This window comes from Passer domesticus, chromosome 3, assembly GCF_036417665.1.
Source record: "Passer domesticus isolate bPasDom1 chromosome 3, bPasDom1.hap1, whole genome shotgun sequence".
Classification (NCBI taxonomy): Eukaryota; Metazoa; Chordata; class Aves; order Passeriformes; family Passeridae; genus Passer; species Passer domesticus.
In genome coordinates this window covers 39,983,463-40,008,080 of record NC_087476.1, presented here as the reverse complement: position 1 = coordinate 40,008,080, position 24,618 = coordinate 39,983,463, and the positions used below count along the sequence as shown (strand labels likewise).

The 24,618-nt window shown below is 38.1% G+C and overlaps 1 protein-coding gene across 10 annotated transcripts in view; it reads right to left on the bottom strand.

Moving 5' to 3' along the window:
- The window catches only part of KLHL32 (kelch like family member 32), a 122,751-nt gene that overhangs the window by 70,754 nt on the left and 27,379 nt on the right, over window positions 1–24,618 (bottom strand). For 8 of the 10 annotated variants that reach the window (XM_064412744.1, XM_064412737.1, XM_064412738.1 and 5 more), the window contains 2 exons: window positions 23,610–23,790; window positions 2,331–2,438 (listed from right to left, as the gene is read on the bottom strand). In XM_064412744.1, the coding sequence (XP_064268814.1) occupies window positions 2,331–2,438; window positions 23,610–23,790 (289 nt within the window). Of the gene's footprint in view, window positions 1–2,330; window positions 2,439–15,506; window positions 15,592–16,850; window positions 16,985–23,609; window positions 23,791–24,618 lie in introns of those variants that run through there. The other 2 variants (XM_064412740.1, XM_064412739.1) reach the window with 2 other exon arrangements.

Below are 24,618 nucleotides of genomic sequence, written 5' to 3'. Positions count from 1 at the left end.
GTGTAGTATATTAAAGAAGTAAAGAGATGAAAGCTGCAACTAATTACTTATCTGTTTAGACATGGATATTTTAGGGAGTTCCACAGCGTTACCTAGGCAAACACCAATTTTTTTTAACTAACATTTGGGCTAAATATGATTTTAAAAAATAGAAAAAACAGAGCTCGTAGTTTTCACCTTTAAGAGGCACTTCAGAACATATCTTGATACCCGTATTTTCAGAGCAATATAAGCTTGTATTTGGCATGAGTGACTTTTGGATTACTGAGAAATATTTTATTTGTCTTATAAAAACAGGAAGAGTTTGCAAACCAAGCTGAAGACAATTCTGTTTTCAGGACTCTCTGATATAAGCATGGAGTAATCCAGTTATTTATTAATAGCCTTTGTGGATTACTCCCACTCACTACCTTGAAATGTTCACCCAGATTCTGTCAGTCTGAGTCAGAACACAAGGAATGCTCTGGCACATACACAGTGCCAGAAGAGAATTCTAAGGATGAAAGGGAAACGAGACTGCTAATTCTCAGACCCACATTTCACTAAGTTGTGCTTCAAAGGCATCTTTACATGACAACTCCTACAGAATCCTTCTCATTTGTCTGTGCATCAAAGTAGCACTTGGTGTATCTGACAGACACGACAGAGCCAGCCTCGCCTTATAATCCCCTATATGTATGAGCAACTACACACGTGCGCAGCTATATTTAACTCAGGAAACCCACTCACTTTTTCAAAGTAGGCTATGCCTGAAAATGAGACTCAAAAGTCGCTAAAGGGCTAATGACAGAAGGTACATATTTCCTAGGGATCTGAGGATACTATCCTGGAAGCAACCTGGGTCACATGCTGGGTTACATAAAAGCCACAACCATCCTTTCAAAGGTTCTCAATGTATTTTACACAGGTTGTTAGACTGGATTTTGCAGAAAATGGGGAATGCCTCTAATCACAGCAGATGGGATGGGTCAGATAGAAATCAATTACAACTTGTCTTCTCAAATGATACTTTCATTTAACCAGAGTTTTCAGAACAATAAACCTATAGTTTTAAATTACTAATATGATAATGTATAGGCACCTAACATTTTCGTTTTTATCAAAGACATTAAATTTTTAACAACTGAAAGAAAAAAAAAAGCATACCAATGACAAGTCATGTTCTGAGATCTTCAGCTAATTTACTAATATAGTATGGCATCTCTGTTTATTATTTATATCAAAGATATCTTTGAATAAATAATGTTTTCCAAAACAGCACAAACTCAATTTTTTTTTCAAAGAAATTCAAGTGCTGGTCTCCAAGAGCAATGCTAAAGCATAACTGTTTTCTGGGCTGGTGACAAAAATAGCGCCTTTAAAACATGTAAATTTTCCCCCCTTATTTCTACTTAGTTTCCTTTAAAAAGACAAACAAAAAAACAAAAAAAACCCAAAAAAAACCAAAAAAGAAAATACATAAGGCCATATACTCAATTCACAGTATGGAAGCAGATGCCTTAAATTTTTACAACCCAACAACTCTTCAGCATATCATAGCATGGATTTAAGCCTTCCTTTCAAAATTAACTAATAAACGTCACTAGTGCGTCAATGGGCTCAAATACCGTAGTGATATTCCAGAAATAGTTTGGTTATCTAGAATTTTAAAGTACAAACCAAAAATAGCTGAGTGTTCTGAGCTCACTATCCATGAACCCTGAACTGAGACAAAGTCACACAGCAACACTCTCCAAGCATGCAGTGCAGAGATATGGCAGGTCACACATGTTTCTTTTTTCCTTGTTTTTTTTTTTGGTCTGGGGGAAATTTTTGGCAAGAGGCAGAGAGAAAAGGAGCATCACTCTACATTTTCTGAAGTACCATAATGAATGGGCCAAAATGAAGATGTATAGTATCTATAAGCATTTACAAAGATATCTCAACTGCATCTGTCCAGAGAGTGACTACTTTTCCCCTCAACTACATAATTTGTCAAACACTGCAGAGTTTATGAATATTTATTATAAGGGAAATGCTTTACTTTTAATTTTGCAAGCAGATTCAACTCACATTAAGATTTTATGAATAGTCAGGGACCAGAAAAAGGGCTTGCAAGCCTACATGGTTCCCTACTTGACAATGATGTACATAAAGCAGTTTTTATTAAACAATCATTCTAAAGAAAAAATCCACCACAGTACATGAAAATTAAAATCTGTTAAATCAAAATAGCTTGTACTGAGCAGTGCACAAGAAAAAGATTTTCTAGTGTCTCTAAAAAGGTCATACTCAGTTTTTAATGCAGTTGCTTTTGATCATGTTTCTTAATTTGAAGAACTGTACAATACCTGTCCAGTATATGCAAAGTCCAGGGCTTGTTTTAAACCAAGGCTTGTGACACCATGCAAATTCACCTCATCAGCTTCACTCTCAACCATGCAGAGACTGAACATCGCCTATGAGAAAAAACAGAAATGCCATTAAGCAATTTTGGATATGAATTCCAAATAGAAACAGCCTTGAGAGTTAGAATGAGATCTATACCAAGTTTTCAGTAACACCACAGCAATCAATCTTGTAACTGAGTCTTTTATCATTAAATAAATACAAAAACTTATTCTAGATAAACTGAGATAAATCCCTTTCTTCAATCTATATATACTTCTTAATTAAGTAATTCAGGTGAAATCAGTGAGAACAGTCACATAATAAGGTATCACTCAAAAAATGTAACTGGACTCTGGAAAAAGAATAATTTACACAAGTGCCACTAAAAGCAATACTTTAGGTATAGTGTCATTGTATTTAAGAAGGAGCAATAACCCATACACAATTACTTGAGAAGGGGCAGTTAAAACAGTCTTTTATAAGCAATCCTTTTCAAATAAGCATCTCAGACTGGAACATGAGCAATGCAGTAGTCAAATTATTAAATAAAGAGAAATTATGGAGATGCAGACACCCAAACTTACAATCTCCCCTTACTTGTTATTGCCTCAGTTTCTCATATAATGAAGTCTAAGCTGAAGACAGGCAAAGTGCTGTGGAATTTCCCTGAATATACCACTGAGGAGAGCAACTCTCCCTTTCATCCAGATCATTTATCTTCAGTGTCTCCCTGGAATGAAGCAATCGTACTCAGTCTCTTGAATCCTTGTGAGAATCCTTCTCTTCTCATCTCCATTAAACTTCTTTGCCCTTCACTCTTCTCTCCCAACCTGTATTCCTGCTACACTACCCCTGCTTACCACTCCTTCCCTACTTATCAGCCCATTCTCCATTCTTTGGCACCCTCCCATGCTTTTTTAACAAAATACACCACTCAGAGTTTTTAAACAGTAAACTGTGAACAAATAAACTGAACAGTGGCCATCTGCCACTACTAAAGAAAGTCTAAACTTATCCCCAGTAGGTTTTGTGCTATATTCAATGTCTTTAGGGAGACCACCAAACTACACCTTGGGGAACTCCAGCACTTTTCATGGACATAACCCCTGCTACCTTCTTACTATATTCTAGCTGATACCTGCTGAGACAGTCAACCAGCTCAATGGATTTCATACGTGCAATCTGTCCACCAAGCAGTACTGAATTTGAAAGGAAAAATTAAGCCCTACCCTCTCCAACTATTTAGCACATAAGAATGACTACACCATCTTTACTAAACTATTCCACGGTTCACCTAAATTCAGATGGCTTCGAGAACTGAGTGCTTCCTGCAAACAAGTAATTTCTTCAGAAAATATTAGTACTTTTCATCATTAAAACACCATAATTTGGCATAAATCTGTTTCCTGGAAATCATCCAGTATAAACAAGAATGACATCCCATCATACAGTCGTTCCTTCTGATTTTGCAATTTCTGTTGAATTAAAGTGATACCCGGGCTTCTCCCAAACTGGCAACAGAAAAGAAGCAAGAAATAGTTTAAAAGCTTTACCAAACAAATACAGTAAGAGGAAGCCATGAAATATACTTAGGGAAAAAAACCCAAAAAACTTCTAACAAGTTAAGCCACTTTTCTTATCCATTAAAAATGTAGAGGTGGATATTTTGTTGTCATCTAGTAGCTAGCTAATGTCAGGCTTCAGAGCTTGCCAGGAACTGCAAGGTACTCATCAGCCACCTGCTCTTTGAAAAAGCTGACCTGCAGTTGCTGTCTGGGAGAGATAAGCTTCAATTCTCAGAAATGCACTACTAGATAAATATTTTGGAAAATACTCCTTTCACACACCAATTCCTGAATAAAGAGTAAAGTCTCAAAGCAACACCTGTCTGCTGAGGGGTAGATTTGCTCTATATGCTCAACCCCGTCACTGACTGCCTGCAGAAAGGCTGGGAATGCTGAGAGGTAAAAGATGCCCTGTGCCCTCCAGCCATGCTACAATAACAACCTGTCACTACAGACCTGTGCATAGGAACCATCTAAAGACAGTGTGGCTACTAATACAGCTCTTATTCTGGTCAGGGGATGATATTCCACACAATGAGTTAAGTTTACAAATACAAAGAAACACTTAACTGAATCCTATCTGTAAACAAGGAATCATTCCTATATGACTTCTGTGTACACTTACTAACTTCACCTTAAGGAGATTATTTTAACACAGAGATTCTAACATGGTCTTTACACAGGGTTTATTACTACACCTAACTTAGTGAACTCAGCAGGATCAGACACTAACTCAGTTGCTGTCCATAATCACCCACAGTGCACCCACAATAAGAAACATAGCCTCCAGCAGAGCTTTGACCCCTGCCAACTTGCACTCTCTCAGGCCATGCCCAGATTGTGGTCCAGAAGATAAGCCATTGCTGTTCCAAATAGGCAGCACAGACAAAGCCAAACCAAGAGTTTTAGCCATATTGTCACAATCCATGTTATGCCAGCCTTTTTAGGACCAGAAAACAAGCCCTCATTCACCTTATTTATAACTACAGATATGGTCTAAGAATGCAGTGGGCTATCAGAACTGTAGCTTCCAGTAAGATACAAAACTTAAAATGTGGCTTTGTGGAGAATCATAGAACAGTCTGGGATGGAAGGGACCACAAAGATTATCTAGTTCCAAGCCCCCTGCCATGGACAGAGGCACCTTCCACTAAACCAGCTTGTTGAAAGCCCCACCCAACCTGACCTTGAAGACTTACAAGGCCAGGGCATCCACAAATTCTCTGGCCATCCTCACAGTACAGGATTTCTTCTAATATCTAATCTAAACCTACTCTCTCTCTTCCACTTAAACTGATAGCCTTCTCCTATTGCTACATGCCCTTATCACAAGTCCCTCTATAGCTTGCTTGAAGATTCTCTCTACATAATGAAAGGACACACACCCTGAAGCCTTCTCTTTTGCAGGCTGAACAGACACTATTCTCTCAGCCTTTCTTCATAGAAGTCCTCCTTCAGTTTGGTCGCCTTCTTCAGGACTCACTCCAACAGGCCAAAGTCCTTCCTATATTGAGGACCTCAAAGCAAGATGCAGCACTCCAGGTGGGGTCCCATGACAACAGAATAGAGGGGGAAAATCCCCTCCCGTTCCCTGCTGGCCACACTGCTCTGGATGCAGCCCAGAACACGTCTGGCTTTCCAGGCTATGAGCGCACATTGCTGGCTCATGTCCAGCCTCTCATCTCCCATCACCCTCAAGTCTTTCTCAGGAAGGCTGCTCTCCATCTGTCCATCCCCCAGCCCGCCTTAATACCAGCGTTGCCTGGACCCAGGTGAAGCACATTGCACTTGGTCTTATTAAGTCACATGAGATTTCCATGGGCCCATTTCTAAAGCTTGTCCAGGTCCCTCTGGATTCCATCCCATCCTTCAGGTGTGTTAACAGCAACTCCCAGCTTGGCGTCATCTGCAAATCTGCCAAGGGTGCACTCAATCACTTCGATTAAGGTATTAAATAACACTGGTCCAAATACAGACTCCTGAGGGACACCACTTGTCACTGATGCCCACCAAAACTCTAAGCCATTCACCTCTGGAAGCAACTGTCCGAACACTTTCTTCTCTATCTACCAGTGCCCTCACTGAACCCATCTATCTCTAATTTAGAGACAAGGATGTTGTGGGAGACTGAGTGAAAGACTTTACAAAAGTTCAGATAGATGATGTCTGTAGCTGTTCCCTTGTCCACTGGGGTAGTCATACCTCAAATATTCTGTGAAGGTTTTTAAAACTAAGTAGGAACTACATCTATTTTTCAGGAAACAAAGCCAAAGAATTTGATCTAAAGACAAGGCCTGCAATGGTCCTCAGACAGTTCACATTCAGCTGAACTTGATTAGCCTCCAGGAAAGTAGTCTCCCACTTAAATGAACTTTGTGCTGCTCACTGATCCACGCTGCCTTCACCAGCAGGCAAATTTCCTTGTTAGCCTGACAGTTTTTGAGGTTTAATCCAGCATGAAAAAAAAATCTGCTCTACCATAGGCAGAAGTTGAACTCAAACTCAGCCTTTAATTTGCACTCCTGTACCTCTATATTGTAGTTTCAGCTGTAAAAAAAAATGGACCATTACACTGTGATTTGAGACTACACCAATATCTGGAGAATGAGTTACGGTTGAGCTGTTAAATTCCAGTTTCAGATGCATCCCTGAAAACACTCTAAGGTTTTGTGAGCTTATACAGATCCATCAGTCATGCTTTTAATACAAGGCTACTAGCCTATTTTATTTTTCCCTTGGGTACATTAAAAACAAGGCAATAAGATAAATATCTCAGGTAAATGCAGAAGTGACAGACAAGAAAAACAAATCAAATACAAAATATTTGGACAAATGCACAACTCAAAGTCAGCTCCATCTGAAAAGCTATCCAATTTGACTAAGCATGAAATGTTAATAATGTTATTTATTGGCTTAATTCAACAATGCTATTATACTTTATTTTAAAACATTTCAGCTTTAAATGAAATCTATTTGATCATGCCTCATTTCTGCTTCAAGACCTTTATGAGACTTGAAAGTATAAGTTGTCACTGTTATCCAAAGATCCCTTTTATAATAAAACCTACTGATGAGAGGCCTTACAATTTTTTCTAGCTTCTTAATAATCCAGATCTTGTTCTGCCACCCAATCATATAATTAGGCAACACTGTGGTAAATAGATTGATTGTTTACATTCTGATATTTCAGTTAAAGTTTTAAGCAAGTAAACCAAATCCCCCAATGCAAAGTAAATACAATCCACTTGCCATTTTTTGGCAACTGCTCCAAAATTCAGCTCTCAACATGCTGACACAAATGGATGTATTCCATTTGTGGAATTCCACCTGAGGTCACACTTATTTCAGATGCTATGGATTTGGATGGCCTTATTTTTGTGAGGCAGGCAGATAGTTTATTAGCTCCTCTTTTTGGAGGAAGGATGAAATCAATCCTCCATTCTTCTTCTAATCTTGGCCTGAAACAGAAACAAAGCTACAGAATAAAGCTTTTTCCTTTTCCCAAAGGAAAAAGAAAACAAAACACACAGTCCTTAGATAAAAATATTCAAGCCATAAAAAAATTCTCAGACTCTTGAAAACTTGACTTCAAAGAAATGTGGCAAGATGGTAAGCATTTAACACAGAGCACACCTGTAGTTTCACAACTTGGCCTTGAGCAGTCACAGGCACCTTTATAAAAACATTTTCTTCTACAAATATAGAATACAAAAGATAACGAGCTCAAAAGTGAATGACACAAAACCACAAAGTGTATAGACTTAGATGTGATCAGATCTGATGCAACCAGCCAGAATTGTCAAAGTTAAAGATGTTTAGCACAGTCATTGTGTCTGACTTTCCATGCTGAGCATGTTGTTTAACTTCCAAAAGCAAAATGCACAATAGCTGTAAAATAACACCAAATCAGAATAATGTATTACTGTTAAAATGTCCAAATACATTGATTTTACCAGTCAGGCAGCACTGCAGCAACATATATGGACTCCTTCACAACATACCACTTCAGGAACAGATACGTGGGTAACAGACATACAAGATGTGTGTCAAAATCCCCAAAATACAAATTGCTCATTGTCACAATGGTGACATAAAAATTGCTCCTTGCCTTTGAGTCATTTTCTTACTTACTCAGGTGTTCCATATCCATGAGATTAATGAGCTTTTCCTCATTTGTACACATCAACCTTACAGCCACATCACCCACAGCAAACAGCAAATGATCACAAAACAACCAACAAGTTAAGTTGTATCTTAAACAAGCAAATTTTGTCAGTGTATTCCACTTATCTTAGTGGCCTTTTAAAGGCAAGAAACAGAATCAAAACATATGCAGGTAAATTATGTAAAATGAACAAATGGTTATGCTTTATGCTGTTAAAAAGCACTGTGACTGAAATTATAAGTAACTACTTGCTGTGGCCTGAGGCTTTCAAGAAATACCCTCCCTCTTCTACCAGTGAAAAAGCACACAGGAACAGTGCATAGCATGGCGATAATCTCTACAATATCTCAAAGATCCCTCAGCAAGATTACGAAGAAACATTCACCACTTCCCATTTTTGTTTGATTAACTTTAAATGCAACACTGAAAAGAAATCTAAGCTTTCAAAAACAGGCAAGTAAGCTGAGCTTGCTACAGCAACCTACAGTAACTCCAAGAGTAACATTTCCTCCCTCTGATTTCTCAAACGCTGCTTTGGTAACAACCAGGAGCCCTAGATCCAAGCACACCATAACATAAAACAAACATTTGGAACTTCCCACCAAAGCATAGCTCTGACCTACACGAATTCTTGTTCAACCACAGACTTAGCTGCATAATAATAATGTCCTGGGATACTTTAGAATTACCTCCACTTAGCAAATTAATTGCTAAAGAACTGATCAATGAAGTCACCAAGGTTTTCCTTAGCTATCCATCTTGTTGCATTGAATTTTCTAAGGCATTAACACTATCTAGTATTGTTTTACTCTTGAAAGAGCTGATTTGTCATCTCAAATTTTTGCTTCCACTATTAAACAATACTGACTTGAGTTCTTCTAAAAATTATTTTAAAATAGATAGGCATCTTCATTAAGGGCAGTATTTTATTCAAATTCATTTCCCACATCATATGGGGAATGCACTTAATTCTACATTCATCTTTTCCACAGCCTTTTTTTGTGGGAAACTGATTGTACTTCTCATCTTGGGCATCAGAAAAGCTATGACTGACTTCAGAGATGTCAGATCAATTTCCCACACTGCTCAGGAAACTCAGTTATGATGTGATACCTCAAGATTGTTTTCATTTCATGTGTAACTTTAAGCCTGTGAGAAATCTTACTGGCATCAATGATCTGTTGATCAGTGGCATATTCTTTCTGATTTGGAACCTTAGCTTATCTGTCATTTGGGCTACTAAGTATCCAGTCCTGATATACTTTTTTCCATCTGGGCTATAAACTTTTTCAGGCCAAAACATTACACTTTGAAGTTTGTATTAAAAATAGCAATTCCCTGTTCATGTAAGAGTAATATTAAATAAATCATAATCTATTTCATCTACTTTGTTCTATCACTCCTGAAATAACCTTTGGGTGTCCTTAGCTTCATGTTCTTATTCCATATTACATAAGCCATGTCATTTTTTCTTTGCTGTTTTCACCTATCACAACAAAAAAGACTACATTCAGAGTCTATGAACAAGAGTCAAAATACTGCTTTGACAGATGACCGTGCCCACATCAAATATCAACTATGCTCTGGATGTGCAATGTATACTTATCCAAATAACCAAATTAATAGGTGAATGTTTCTTTACAGCATGTAAAAATGTGCCTAGTTCTTCTTAAAACTAGCTTTGTTTCCCTCCCAATTCAAGCCTGTCTATCCTAAATCAATCATCAGCCAATCAGCCATGTCCTCTGGAGTCTCTTGAACACTGAAAAACATATCCATCAATACCAATTGCATGAAATATGATTAAGAGGCTCATTACACAATTCTTCTGAAAAAAGTTCTATATAAATTCACAGAGAAAATGTCACATAACATCAGTCACTGATAACTGAGCCTACAGTAATTCATCTGCTCTATGAAATTTACCTAAATATTGGTTTTTAAGCATTTGCCAAGCAACTAAAATGAATCCCATGAATTGGAAAGGTCAGCTATCATTCATAGTTTAAGAGAATATATAGCTAAAGAAATAAAACTGAGCAGCAAACTGTACAATTTTATGCGCAGTATTCAAGTGTCACGTATTACCATTAGTAAAGCAAATGCCACTGAACCTTCAGTGTTTCTTTTAGTACATCAGTGTCAGACAGTGATACATAATTACATGGTACCAAAGAGCTCACCAAATCAAGGACATGTACAAGGCACTTGTTACATCACACTCTGGATACAAAAATATATCCCTTTCTTGGTATTGTTTAAAATAAGTAATGGAAATTGCTATATAGAACTACTCTACTGTTTAGAGAGGCTAAGGATGTGAGATTTTTTTTTTCCTGTTTGTATATTGGACATTCCATCAGGAACAAAGTAATTTTCTTGGTTGTAACAAGGCACAGGGTCTTTATTCCTAGTCAAAATAAAAACTTCAAGATTAAAAAAAACCCACAACCCAAAAACACCCAAAAACAACAACAAAACAAAACCAAACAAACAAAAAATTCAAATTAAACAAAAAAAATCCCCAAAAATGTGTTGCTAGCAAGTTATATCTTTGATTGAACCTGCATAATTCATACATAATTCAATGTTGTGATAGTCAGAGTTTAACAGTGCAATGTGTCCTCCCCAAAGCTCTGCTTAGGTACACAAACATAATTTAAGCCACATGGAAAAAGGACCTCTGTAGCATGCTACTTGTAACGTGTTGCGGCATCATCACTAAAAAGACTCGTATTCAAAATCTTAGTGCCATAAAAACAAAATAATTCTACAATTTCCATGTGCAATTCGGTATCAGAATAAAAAAAACACACAAAACTGTGAACTATTACATATACAGTACAGTTATTAGTTCCAATATTTCAAACTGAATAAGTCACCACAGGTGGTCCTGAATATCAAGATTATTGTTTATTTTATGGCAGATGCAAGAAAACAGAATTGCAAGGACACTGCCAGGCAAAGCACTGGATAAAACTCCAATAATAATGTACAGTCTGTCCTAACAATAGACACCCATAAGCAGGCCTGCCTTTTGGAGAATAAAGAAAGCAGCATAACTAAAACCAGATTTTTTTCCCAGCATTTCCAGTCAAGCACAGAAAAGCATGAGTCACATTTGCAAATTTTGGCTTAAATTGGTTTAATGCTTCCCAGTGAATGCATAAGCCTATTGTTCACATCCTTTGATGATTTTAGCAAGTGATATCAAAAGCAAGCCCAGAATAAAATTGCAATAAAAGTCACTTAGCTCTTGAACTAGCATTTTAACTACCACAATACATTTAATTCAGGGAGGCAAAGTTTCTTGTGATTTTTTTTCCCTCTCCAAGGAAAAACCACGATCCAAACTTGGACACCATTAAGGGACTTCATTTTAAAAACACACTTCATACAATACCATTAAAACAAGTGTCCCACCTTAGTGAATGCAGGCTCTAATATCACAGTTGTACAGCAAGGCTTAATCTAACAGAACTGTAGTAACAATCTTAGTTGTTATTATAATTACCATTTCAAGAAGCCATTTATATAATGGGATGGGAACGTCATTAGACACTGACATCCAAATGTTCCAAGCAATAGTAAACTACGGCAATTACTTCTATTCTGCATCCTCACTGCAAAAGCACACTTGTTATGTGAGAAATCTAATGCTGAAATTTTAAATGGTTCATTTTATGAGAGTTTGCACTCCATATCTTCCCTATCTGGCCCATTTTATGAGGGTTTGAACTAGATAACCTTCATATCCTTTAAAATAATTCTATTTCTCATTATGATTCTAAATCTTATTTTCCATTAAAAATATAGTACAGTTTTGCTAAAGTACCACCCTTAATTCCCACCAACATATTTATGAAACTATTTATACAAAGGCAAAGTAATAAACTAGCTTACTATTTTTCTTTGTTTCTTTCATACCCTTCTACTGATAAAAACCTAAAAAAGTAAACAAACACTAACAATTTGAAAAATAAAGGAAGAATGACTTGACTAACCAAGCTTGTGTTAATGTTGCAGTCATTTGTCACAGTAGTTTTCATCATCAGCTAAGCTCTATCCTCCATCAGCTATTTCCTCTGGAACAAATGCCTCAATAAAATAATCTCTTCACTGTATTTTTAGTTGCCTGCACTTGACCATGCTCATTTATCCTTTGGCTTTTCCTTCAACTCTAACAAACAAACCCCTTCTGAGTAACAGACTACAACATTAATTTAATTATTCTTATAAATTCTCCAGGCTTGATACCTATTCCTTCTTGGCTGAAATCTAACCCTGACAAGGTAGATTATTAAGTGCCAGGTACAAGAGCTCCTGAAAATGCAGATGAACATTTAATAAGTTGTCCTAATATTACTAATTTTTATATAAAATGGGCTTTGTGTACATTTGTTGCCTATTTGCATAACTGGCACTCAGTGGCCCTGGAAGGGCAGGTTATTTCATCAGTAGCTAAGAATGTTCCACATGCCTAGGGAGATGGTAATTTGATTTTTTGCACACATACACACACAAACTTGTGTTCTATACATATAGAAGTAATGGATATAGTCTAATGGCGAAGAGTATGTTATGCTGGGCTGTAACCATTGCTTTTTCACAATGTGGATTCACAAAAAGCTTTTGACAGAGGCCTTTAAATGCCTGGAAGGCAAACTAGGCAAGAGAGAAAAGAGGAAAGGATCTTTGTTTGCGTAAGTGACTGAATACATAAAACAGCGAACAAGGAAAGATGGGACAGTTTTCACAGGGAGTGATGATTCCTGTGGAGCAACTCATGTTCAACATCTGCAGAGCAGCTCTGGAAAAGGGTAAGAGTGATGCAGGTAGAAAGTCCATTGAGGCAAAGCTATGCAAAGTACTAAAGGCATGGATAATGTGATAAACTATAAAAGGATTGCATGGAATAAGCAGCTGGCTTCTAAAATGGCAATTGCAAAAATGAACATATGCGTTTAATAAAAAAATCATCCCAGTCCTCAGCAAAAAAAAATTTAAAAAAATTTTTAAAAAGATAATCAAAGTTTAGAATTTTTTTTTTTTGCAAGAGACAACAAAACAGAAATCAATCCTATGCTCATACAAAAATTTACACCTTTCCTTCTGCATGCAATTCCCTTACCCTCAGCTCACAAAATATATACCAGAGCTGTCAAAATCTTGGAGAAGGGCAAGAAGCTTCCTCAAGCATCCTGCACAGCTTCCATTTAAATAGGATCTGATTAAGACAAAAGTTCCCAGCCTGGAAAACAGATGATTGAGTGACATGAGAGGAACCAATGGTTATCTTTTCCAGTAGAAGAACTAGAAGGAAACAAACTGGCAGAAATCAGATTGAATATAAATAAAAGTACATCTTCACACAACAGGCAGTTGGCCACCCTGTAAGGTGGATGAGAAGTCTTACACAGGTCCAATGGGAAAGAAGATAAAAGCACAGAAGAAAGACCTATTAAGGATTGCTGAATAGACAGGAATCACACCCTGCTCTGAAATGTCCCTGAGATGAAAACAGCTGGGGAATTCTCTGGAACACACCACATACACTTACCCTGGATTTATTCTTTTTCATCAGACATCACAAACAGCTGCTGCTAAAGCAAGGAGCCAATGATTCAACTCAACTCAGTGTAGCTGTTCTTGTGCTCTCACCTAAGGCTGCTAAGGGCATCTCTCTCCTTTGAGGTATTACCTATCTGGTAGCAGATTGAGAGGCAACTTGATCCATTCATCACTCACACATCAGGTCATTCAGTGAGAGGCTTGGGATTTAGAGAAGTTTTTGATGTCTGAAGTTTGCAAACCAGCTGACTCAAGCCAACTAACTCTTGCCAAAGATAAACAACCAGCAGCACTTTACAAAGCTGTTCAGGACAGTCAAATGCAAAAGTTCCACTGCTTAAATCCAACCTTTCACAAGATTCACTGCCTACAGTGACATGAATTCAAATAGCCAACATTATATTTCAGTCTACTAAAATGAAGGTGTTAAAAGGATGTAAAATAATGACACTGTTGACAATGAAGTAACTGAAGAAATTATTAAAATAAAGGTATCGCCTCTAAACTTCAAACAAGTACATTGTGAAACACAAAAGCCAGAATTGCATTGTAATAGGTTCTTATACAAACAAAGGAGATTGGAACACTCCCTGAGGGGGTATCCAAAAGAAAAATAGCAATTTCAAGAATGTTAAAAAATTCTAACACCTCTGTCTCTTTTGTTGGATACTTCTCATGTTATCAAAATGGTATGTGGGTCCTAGTCACTGAAGCTTAAATAGATATGCTGCCCAAATAATTCCCTCGGGTATTTTCAGCTTCACTACACCCACAGAATGATGTTATTTTTCCCGAGGTTGTGTAGGAAGATACTGACAGAGACTACAAGATATACAAGAGCGTTTACTGCATCCAACAATGTTCTGTAACACAGGATTTTCTCACCAGACTATAGAGACTGAGAAGAAAACAGGTACAAAATGCATCTCTGCCACAGACCTGCCCCAATAAATTGGTTTTCACGGGCAAACACTAAGCCACATAGAAATGCTGCTGAGCCCAGCCCAAATTCAGAATACTTGTTATGGCAGCACTGCAAAATTGAACTGAGGTAGCCTGAAGCAAGCAAAGAAGATAGTAAAGAAAATTAACCACCAGAGGAACACGGCTGTAATGACTCCTTTCTCTCCTGGTTTTAAACTCAGAGAATGCATCAGCTCAGTAGCCAAACACCACATGTTATCACATTGATCTGGGACAGTGAGCCACAGCCTGCAATGGCCCATCTCACTAACTGCAGAATTGATTTTGCCATACACAGACATGGTGCACACACTTACCATACAGGCACTTCAAAAAAGGAAAAGAAAAAAACTCAAGATAATACCACAGCATATTGTTTACTATCAAACACTGACAGAACTGCAATTAATTAATTCATGAACTACGAGAATTGCACAGAAACATATTTATGCAGACAGAGTAAAAACTGTTGGGAATTTGAACACAGCATTCAGAAAAAAAGAAGATTCTTGTAGATGTTTTTGTTAGCACCAACATTGCTGAGCTGTGGGAATTCTATCTGCAGTAAAGAAAAATTGCTTCAGAACCTCACAGAATAAAAAGTCATTAAATACAAAGATAAGGATGAACAAAATAAAATCACCCAGATCCATTTCCTTCTTTTTCATTTAGAAAGAATATTAAAGTACTTATTTAGAAAGTTTTAAAAAGTTTGCAAACCATTTTTGTATATACTCCAAAAGTAAAAGAGTTGGTTAGATGAACATTATAAAGGACACCTCACATCTGTCCATGCTACATTACTTCCAATGCTTTGATTGAACTTAGTAAAATAATTGAAGTGTTGTTATTTTGTTGCAAAGCTTTCATACCTTCTTGGTGATTTTTCACGGGCAGCTCCTCACAGCACTGACCCGTCCTCTGCACAGCCAACAAACTCCATCTTGTGTCTCTCTCGACCAGCCAACCTGCTCTTTTTACAATACCCCTCCTAATTGGATCCAGCTGTGACCTATTAAGGGCAGGCTTGTTCTTCATGCTTGATAATTAGCACAGCTGTAACTCCTTAGGGATGAGATTACCTTCACCACTATCTCTATTCTCCTACTTTCTATCTATCCACAATTCCCTCTTTTCTTTTAATTACAAAGTTGCAGTATCTCTAAAAAGTTATGTTCAAGTAAATTGACATGATAACATTGACATATATTATTTAGGACTGACAGTTCTATGAATGTTCAGGCAACATATTACAGTAAGAACATATGTTTCTAAGTTCTGATTTTGTTTTGTTTTTCAGAATCTAGAATATCAACTTAAGGTTCATCAGCAAAAACCCTTGTACTTAGACTTCTATGTCACAGTGAAAGTATATGTCTCTAAATTCTAATTCAGTTTTGCTTTTTCACAGTATAGATTTGATTTATTCTCTAAATTCACAGAGTACTTATCATCAAAATCTTTAGATCTATGTCTAATTGCCTAATCAAAGATTAACTCACAAGAATGAGTTAAACTAATGCTGTGTTTACTATCTTTTGCAGGGTCCTTTGCAGAAGACAGTAAACCCAGTATAATCATCTTTTGTGTTATTTCTGTTTAACTTTGGAATGCGTTTGTGCCGACTTTGATTTGTTGCCTAAACTTACATTACATATCATCAGAAACCTTTATATTTATATCTCTAGAATATTGACAATATCCACAGCTGTACAACTTTATAAGGTAACTCACAAGAATAAGTTAAAGGTTACATATTAAGACAGCAACAAATCAACAGCCATAGAACTTTGAACAACATCGATCTAGCATCTGTTAAGTGTACTTATGCTTATGGAATATAAATTTTTAAACTTATGCTTAATCAAAGATTCATAGTTGCAATTCACAAACAAAATGCACGTTTCATTAACAAACAAATACACCATACTAAATAATAGAGTTACTCTTTCCCCAGCCCCCACTGCTATTTTAATAATTCTCTTCTTCCTTGTACAGTTTTTGTTGTATTAGTTGATCACTCTCTTGTACTGCTCTGTTTTCCATTCTTTTAAAGTCTTATAAAGTGGTTTCCAGGTGCTAGCCAAATCTGCAGCTGCCTTGCCCCCTTTTTCACGCTATATTTCACAGTCTTTTTTTTAATCTCTTTCCACATATATAAAACAATCTGTTCTGCACTTGGTATGTTATTTCTCATTGTGTCCCCAGCAGCTCACCTGTACCTCAGGTGTCAAAATCTGTCAGGTCTGGACCAGGCAGCTTCCCCCGCTGCTCTCAATGCTATGCTGGGCTCCATCTCCGGCTGCTCTTTGCCCTACAGCCCACTCTTAATCATGTCGGGTTACTGTGGAGATGGCCACTATACAATTTTTGAAGGCTTTTCTTACATGTTGTCTGTGCAGCCCTGACTCCGCCTCTCAGAGCTCCATGTTACTTTTGTTCCAGTGCCCGTGTTGCAGTGACTTAGCAAACCTTCCCCCGTACTCCTTGGGGGCCCCTATGCTATTGCTGAGGCACCAGCTGCTGCTGTGGCCATGACATTTGCCACTTCTGTCACACAGCTTGTGCCCTGCTGCACACATTGCCATTCAGGGGGAACTCAGCACTATCCTGGGTCCTTGATCATGTCGGGGTCACCAATTTTTGCCAAGCTTTCATACCTTCTTGGTGATTTTTCATGGACAGCTCCTCACAGCACTGACTCCTCCTCTACACAGCCAACAAACTCCATCTCACATCTCCCTCTCGATCAGCCAACCTGCTCTTTTATAATACCCCTCATAATTGGATCCAGCTGTGGCCCATTAAGGGCAGGCTTGTTCTTCATTCTTGATAATTAGCACAGCTGTAACTCCTTAGGGGTGAGATTACCTTCACCACTATCTCTATTCTCCTACCTTCTATCTATCTACATTGAAGTGCCTATATGTACCAAAATTTTGAGAAGTGAAGGAATATGCAGCTTTCTTGACACTCACCTGTAACTGGATTACTGAATAATTAGTAGTAACATTCTAATTTGTATTTAAACCTTTATAATAGCCTAGTAATTTAACTCCTTTCTTTCCAGGCCTCCTCCTATTTTAGACAAGTTCCTTTCTTTCTAATCAGAAGCACTCAGCCCTGAGTTCTCACTCTCAACAGGTGGCATATAAGTAACATGTTGACAAAACCAGGCAGATCCAAGTCCTCCCTGGACAGCCCATTCCAGTGCTATGCTACCCCCAATGTAAAGTTTTCCTCAGGTTGTGGTGGAACTTCTCTTAATTAAATTTATGGCCATTGCTCCTTATCCTGTTTTCCAGGAAGGAAGTTCAGAAGCAGCCATACCTATCCATATGTGGCTTGTGGCTAGGGAAGGACTGCAAGTAGAACTACTGTTTGTTTGGAAGAACAGAGCTGATTTGGCCCAGTGGAAAGAGCTTACATTTTTAAAGGTTACGTGGAAAGACAATTTCTAATTTCAGGGTATGATAGAAAGGAAGATACTGGTTTTTTAGTTGACACATAGCAATTGTATTATACTGAAAGACAAAATCACATTATACTGCAAAAGCAGCAGGTAACCCTGATTTCTCAGAACTAGGTCTTTAGATCTATCTCTAAGACATATCAGGGAGAGCTTTTTCCCCTTTATGATTAATATAACAAGACTTCAAAAGCTATTTGCATCAATCACCTTTTCAATCCTCATGGATTGGTCTATAAAAATTAATTCCCTAACCGTATCACGAAACAATGCAATATACTGTAAAATATGAACAATCAGAAGTGTTGTGGACAAAGGAGGAAACTATCTGACAACGGGCAGGAAAGAGAGCACAGAAAACCCCCGAGAAGAAACTGCTTAAGAATCAGCTGTGGCAGTTGGGAGTACAAAGTCTGTGTGCAAAATTATTATCACTGGTTCATTTCAGATAGGAAAAATTCTTCTAAGAATTGAGCATGCTCCTTGTGTAAAAAGAATCAGAATACTATTGGCATTTTAAAATCTATTCCAGATAATTGATGTAATTGTTCACATAAATTGGATGGAAAATCTGCATCTTTTTGAGAAAGATCAAAGGCCTGCAACTAAAAACCCACTCAAATGAAAAATAGGGAAGAAGAAGAGTTTTTCTGACTGGAAAATCAATGCATTTTGTAGAAGAAAATCTTGAGGTTATGTAATCACCTGCCAACACTGTAAATGCCTACTAATGAAGTCATGCAGTAACATTTCATTTTGCTCCCAGAGGGGAAAAAAGCAGAGGAATCTTTTAATTGGAAATGACTTAGCTTGCTAGAGCTATCACAGTTACACATATTAACTCAACTGCCTTGTCTCAGTGCAATAGATTGAGACAAATGGCAAATAACAGCATGTCAATATGGAAAAGTTTGCCTAAAATTATGTTTCTTACTTTAAAAAGAACACAAAATAGATATTTACTATTATTTATAGTAGTATTTTAGAGTACGGAGATAACTACTATATTCCTTAGGATATCTTGAAAGAAGAGGTACTTCAGGAGCAGAAAATAAATTAAAACTCCTAATTTTCAAGTGTCTAATCTTGCAGTTTAACTCCATGTACAGAGTCTTTGTATCCAATTCCCTAAGGGATTTTTTTTCATAAAGAGAAAACTCACAAAATGTTGGTGTTCAAATGTAACAAACTTCCAAACCAGGAGTTACTCTCAGGATTTAAACTGCAATGTTTCTGCACAGCTGCAACTGTGAGACTACCTATACCAACAGGAAGAATAGAAGGCCTGCTGGTACCCTAGAAGGCTGGCCTTTAGGTATTTTACTAAAGCTCAGGTCTCTGGCTTGTCTTAGGAAAGCAAAAGACTTCACTCCAAACTATCATCCCAAAGAAAATTTGGTAAGGAAAATTCTGGCCTTCTCTGTCCATTCTTCCTCACACAAGTGGCCCTAATTGCCCCAGTTTGTAAAATGACACAAATTTAGTTATCCTTCTAAAGCATTAACAAACTTTTCTTTCGAGTAAAAGAAAGACATAAGTATCAATTTCTAAGAAAATATACTGCTCAAGAAAACACTACAATTTAATCAAAATAGACACAGAACAAAACTGCAGAAAACTGTACAAACCCTCCATGGAAAGCAAACATCCAGTCTCTTGTAGAAGCTGTTTTACAATAGTGGCAAGAAAGGAAAAACAATCTATTTACTCTGATAGAGCCCTGCATGGAACTGAAGATATTTTTGGAGACCTGGCAAAAACATTATAGTGGACGATGCTGGCTGGATGCCAGGCACCCAACAAAGCTGCTTTCTCAGTCCCCTCCACAAAGGGACAGGGGAAAGAAAATAAAATTAAGAGTTCATGAGTTGAGGTAAAGAACAGGAGAGATCACTCAGCAAATACCGTCATGGGCAAAACGGACCTGAACTGGGCATGTTAACAGAATTCATTACTAACAAAATCAGAACAGGATAGTGAGAAGTAAAATAAACCTTAAAAACCACTTCCCTGCACCTCTTCTCCCTCTCAGCTCTCCCTCCTCCCCCAGTGGTGCATGGAGGCATGGAATGGGGGTTATGGTCAGTTCATCCCCGGCAGTTTCTCCCACTGCTCAGGGAGAGGAGTCCTTCCCCTGCTGCACCGCGGGGTCCCTCCAAGGGGAGACAGCTCTCCATGAACTTCTCCAGTCTGAGTCCATTCCACAGGCAACAGCTCCCCTCAAATTGCTGCAATGTGGGTCACCCTTCCATGGGTGCAGTCCTTCAAGGACAGGCTGCTCCAGCCTGGATTCCCCACAGGGTCACATGTCCTGCCAGGAAACCTCCTCCACCATGGGCCTCTCTCTCCACGGGTCTGCAGGTCCCTGTCAGGATCCGGTTCCAGCACAGGTTTCCCAGGGTTCCACAGACCTCTTTCAGGCAACCTGCTCTGGCTAAGGTATGTCCCAGGGGCTGCAAGTGGATCTCTGCATCCTTGTGGACCTCCATGGGCTGCAGGGGCACAGCTGCCTCACCGTGGTCTTCACCATGGGCTGCAGGGGAACATCAGCTCCAGCACCGGGAGCACCTCCTGTCTCTCCTTCTGCACTGACCTTGGTGTCTGTACAGTTGTCCCACTCCCATATTCTCACCCTGCTCTTCTCTGGCCACAATTACATCTGTACAGTAACTTTTTCCCTCCTTCTTAACAGATTACAGAGGTACTACTATCATCCCCTGCTTGGCTCAGCCTTGGCTGGCAGCAGGTCCATCCTGGTAAGTTTCACATGGCAATGAGTTCTTCATAAATTACTTTAGAGTTAGAAAATCTGAAAGTTTTGTCTAAGAATTCCTTCAGAAAAAAAATAAAGGTAAAAATAATATAATAATAACAACAGCTGAGTTTGAAGTACGTGACTCTGGCCTTTATGGCCACTTGAGACAGATCCAGCACTTCCAGACCATCACTCATGTCATTCTGAATAAATCTGCTGTTCTCCTTTATCATCGTCTGGCAACACTTCTTTCTTTTTACCAACTCTAAAATTAAGCTTGATTCATTCTTCTAAGTCTTATAAAAAGAATACCCAAGTAGCTCAAATTAGGTAAAATCTCCCTAGATATAAAAAGATCAATAATCTCTCTCAAAACATTATTACTTTTTAATTGTCTCTTGCTTTTCCAAAATTATTAGAATTAGGAACGTAGTGTAACTTTCTTACCATCCTCCTCCAGAATATAGATCTTACTTACAATATTCTAAAAAAAGATTTTTGTCTATTAATAAAAAACCTGTTTGCCTGATTTCAGAAAGCACAGGTTTCATATTTATAGCTAATATCTAAAGTCTGAAGGATACATCCTACCAAACCATAAGAGTTTAGAGGCAGACCAAATTACTCAATGTTACATAAAGCATTCTCTTAACATTTTTTAAATAAAAAATATTTATGTAGCAATAAAGGACATTAAGATTTTAATTTGCAATTACTGTCCAGTCAATACCAAGTAACTCAACTGGAAATAACAGGATAAATCACAGTGCCCCAAATCTCAACATCAATCAATAAGTGACCAAAGTAGAAGCTGTTCCTACCTCACTGTTGGAACACTGGGCATAGGTGCCCACTCCATGATGTTTGTACACACAGGGCACAATGAGCTCTGGAAAGAGTGTCACAGGTGCAGATGATATGGCACTCTTAGGAAAATATTTCAACCAAACCAGAACAACAGGCACTATATCTATCATTGTCAGTTGCTACAAGTAGAAAAGTCCAGAATCCCTCTCTGTGCACTGGGGTGAAAGAAATAAAAATGTAAAGCAATCTCTGCTACAGCAGGGCCTGGGCATCATGATGAAGCAGCATCAGCAACCGTGGCAGTACAAACTATGCTGTAGCAGAACCCAGATAAACTCAAAAAATGAGCAATCAATTGGCTCAACACCATCACAGCAAAAAGTCACATCAAGGTTAGTAACATTTCTTAAATACACAGAATAAATTAAGTTGAAATTCTAACCAAAAGTCAAGAGAGAGCTGACAGGAAGACAAAAACCCTGCTCAGGTAATCAGAGATAGAGAAGTTGTCATACACTGTATTACTATTGTAACAAGACAAAAAGATCCCCATAAAGAAGTTCATCATGCCACAATTACTGTGTAGACAAAATATTCAATAAATTTACTTTGTTAGAGAAAATAGACCCTTAAATTAATTTTAATTTTAGTATCTGATTAACAACAGAATGACTCACACTGAAAAATACCAGTTAACTACACAGCTATAGATGGTCCAACATTTTGAGTGGGCACATTGTAATTAAGGTTAGTAGAATTGCCTCATATAAAGGATACTTTTCTTATGAGCAAACACGATTTTTCAGTTATGCCAGTTCTAGATTGGAATTAGACTGGAATTGTCTGAATCAGATTTCCCAGGGAATATTTTATTTTACATCTTGGAAACAGTTGTTTCTGAAAATAAGTTTTACCACATTTAAGAAATTACTATGGCTTCCTCTTTGAGAGCAACCATTTACATCTGACAAAAATCTAAACTCAAGCTGAAATAAATTGCATTTATCATTATATAATAGACTGGCTTGGGTTGAAAGGGTAAAGACCACCTAGTTTCAAACCCGCTACCATGGACACCTCCCACTAGACCGGGTTGCTCAGAGCCCCACCCACCCTGCCTTGAAAACTTCCAGGGAAGGGGCAGCCACAAGTTCTTGGGGCAACCTGTTCCAGTGCCTCATCAGCCTCACAGTAAAGATTAAATTTAAACTCCCTCTCCCCATTCTTCCAGACTCTAATCAAAGAATCACAGACACGCTCACTTGGAAGGGGGCCATCAGGACCATCAAGTCCAACTCCTGGCCCTGCACAGGACACCCCAAGAGTCACACCACATGCCCAAGGGTATTGTCCAAATGCTTCTTGAACTCTGTCAGGTGTGGTGTTGTGACCACTCCCCTGGGGAGCCAGTTCCAGGGCTCAAACACTCTCTGGGTGAAAAGCTTTTCCTGATATCCAACCTAAATGTCCCCACTCAGCTTCATGCAGCTTCCCCGAGTCTCATCACTGCTCATCAGAGAGGGCATCAGTGCATGCCCCTTTGCTTCCCCTCGTGAGGATGTTGAAGACCACAGTGAGGTCTTCCCTCAGCCCCTTCTTCACCATCCTTTAATCACAACTCTCATATTTTCTACAAAAATTTCTACATACTAAAATACCTTCTACTTTCTCACTTTACTGGGGCATTAAATTCATAGAAAGATGTGTACTGCCTATCTCTGTTGGGGGCAGAGGGAGGAGAAGACTTACCATGAATAATTATTTTAAAAATCTGATTTATGTTCTTAATATTTCTTTCCTATATTTAAAGTTGTATACTCTACAGAGTGTGCAATAATTCTGCATTTTCCAAAGGTTCAAATTTAAATCTTGTTCAATATGATATCTATAATCATCTCTATCCTCCACAATGACAATTTTTAATACTATTATACAAATACTTACTCGGAAGTAGTCACTGCAGGCTGCCAGGACTGCTTTATGTGCGTGGAATTTCTGCTCTTCAGCAATAAGGGTAATATCACAAAGAATGCCATCACTTCTTTGTTGGTTCAGAGCTGCCAGGACAGCATCATTGTGGGAGCTGGACTGACAAAGCCTCTGACCTGTCAGCATTTCCTGAACACTGAGAGGGGAAAGGGGAAAAAATCTGTCAAAAACAAACAAAAAATAAAGCAAAAAAACCCCACATGCTGTCAGGAATACAGAACAACTTTTTCTAAGACAAGACAGTTTGATAATTCTTGGAAAGCAAAAAAGTCATGAACCCTGTCAGGCAAAAATCTTTACACAGCATAGACATCAGAAGAAAATCTCAATATAACAAAGCATTATGAAAACTGATTATATACTCAAATTTAAAAACCTCAATGGTTCTGATTTCTCACTTCCTGTACCAGAAGTCAGCCGAACTCACAGAATTAATTTTAGGATTAATGAGAACAATAGACGGCTCAAGTCAACGGACCACCAGAAAACTTTAAGTGGTTCAAACTGAAGCACTGGTGAAAAGGAGGACATATGTATGTATGCAAGAAATTCTACTATAAGGTATGATACCTCATGATCTCAGGTGGCCTGTTTAAATCTGATGCTGAGTTACTGAATGTTTTCAGACCACTTCAGGCTATTCATATTTATGAAGTGTTGCAATGGGGTTTTTTTTTGATTGTCTGTTTTGTGTTGGGGGAAGGGAGAGGATGTTTGCTCAATTTTTAAATGCCAGTGCCTTCTCACCACCTCTGAATATTTCCATGTATGAATAGATTTGCATATAATCCAGACTAGGACTGCCTGGTTGCAGCTTCCTTTCTCTGTAGCAGAAGGAAGAGAAGATAACTGTTGATGCAAATGGAAACAAATCAAAACATATCAGCAAATCCTCTTTGGTACAAAACAATGCAATTGATTCGAGCTCCGTGATACTACCAATTTAAATTGCCAGAGAATCCAC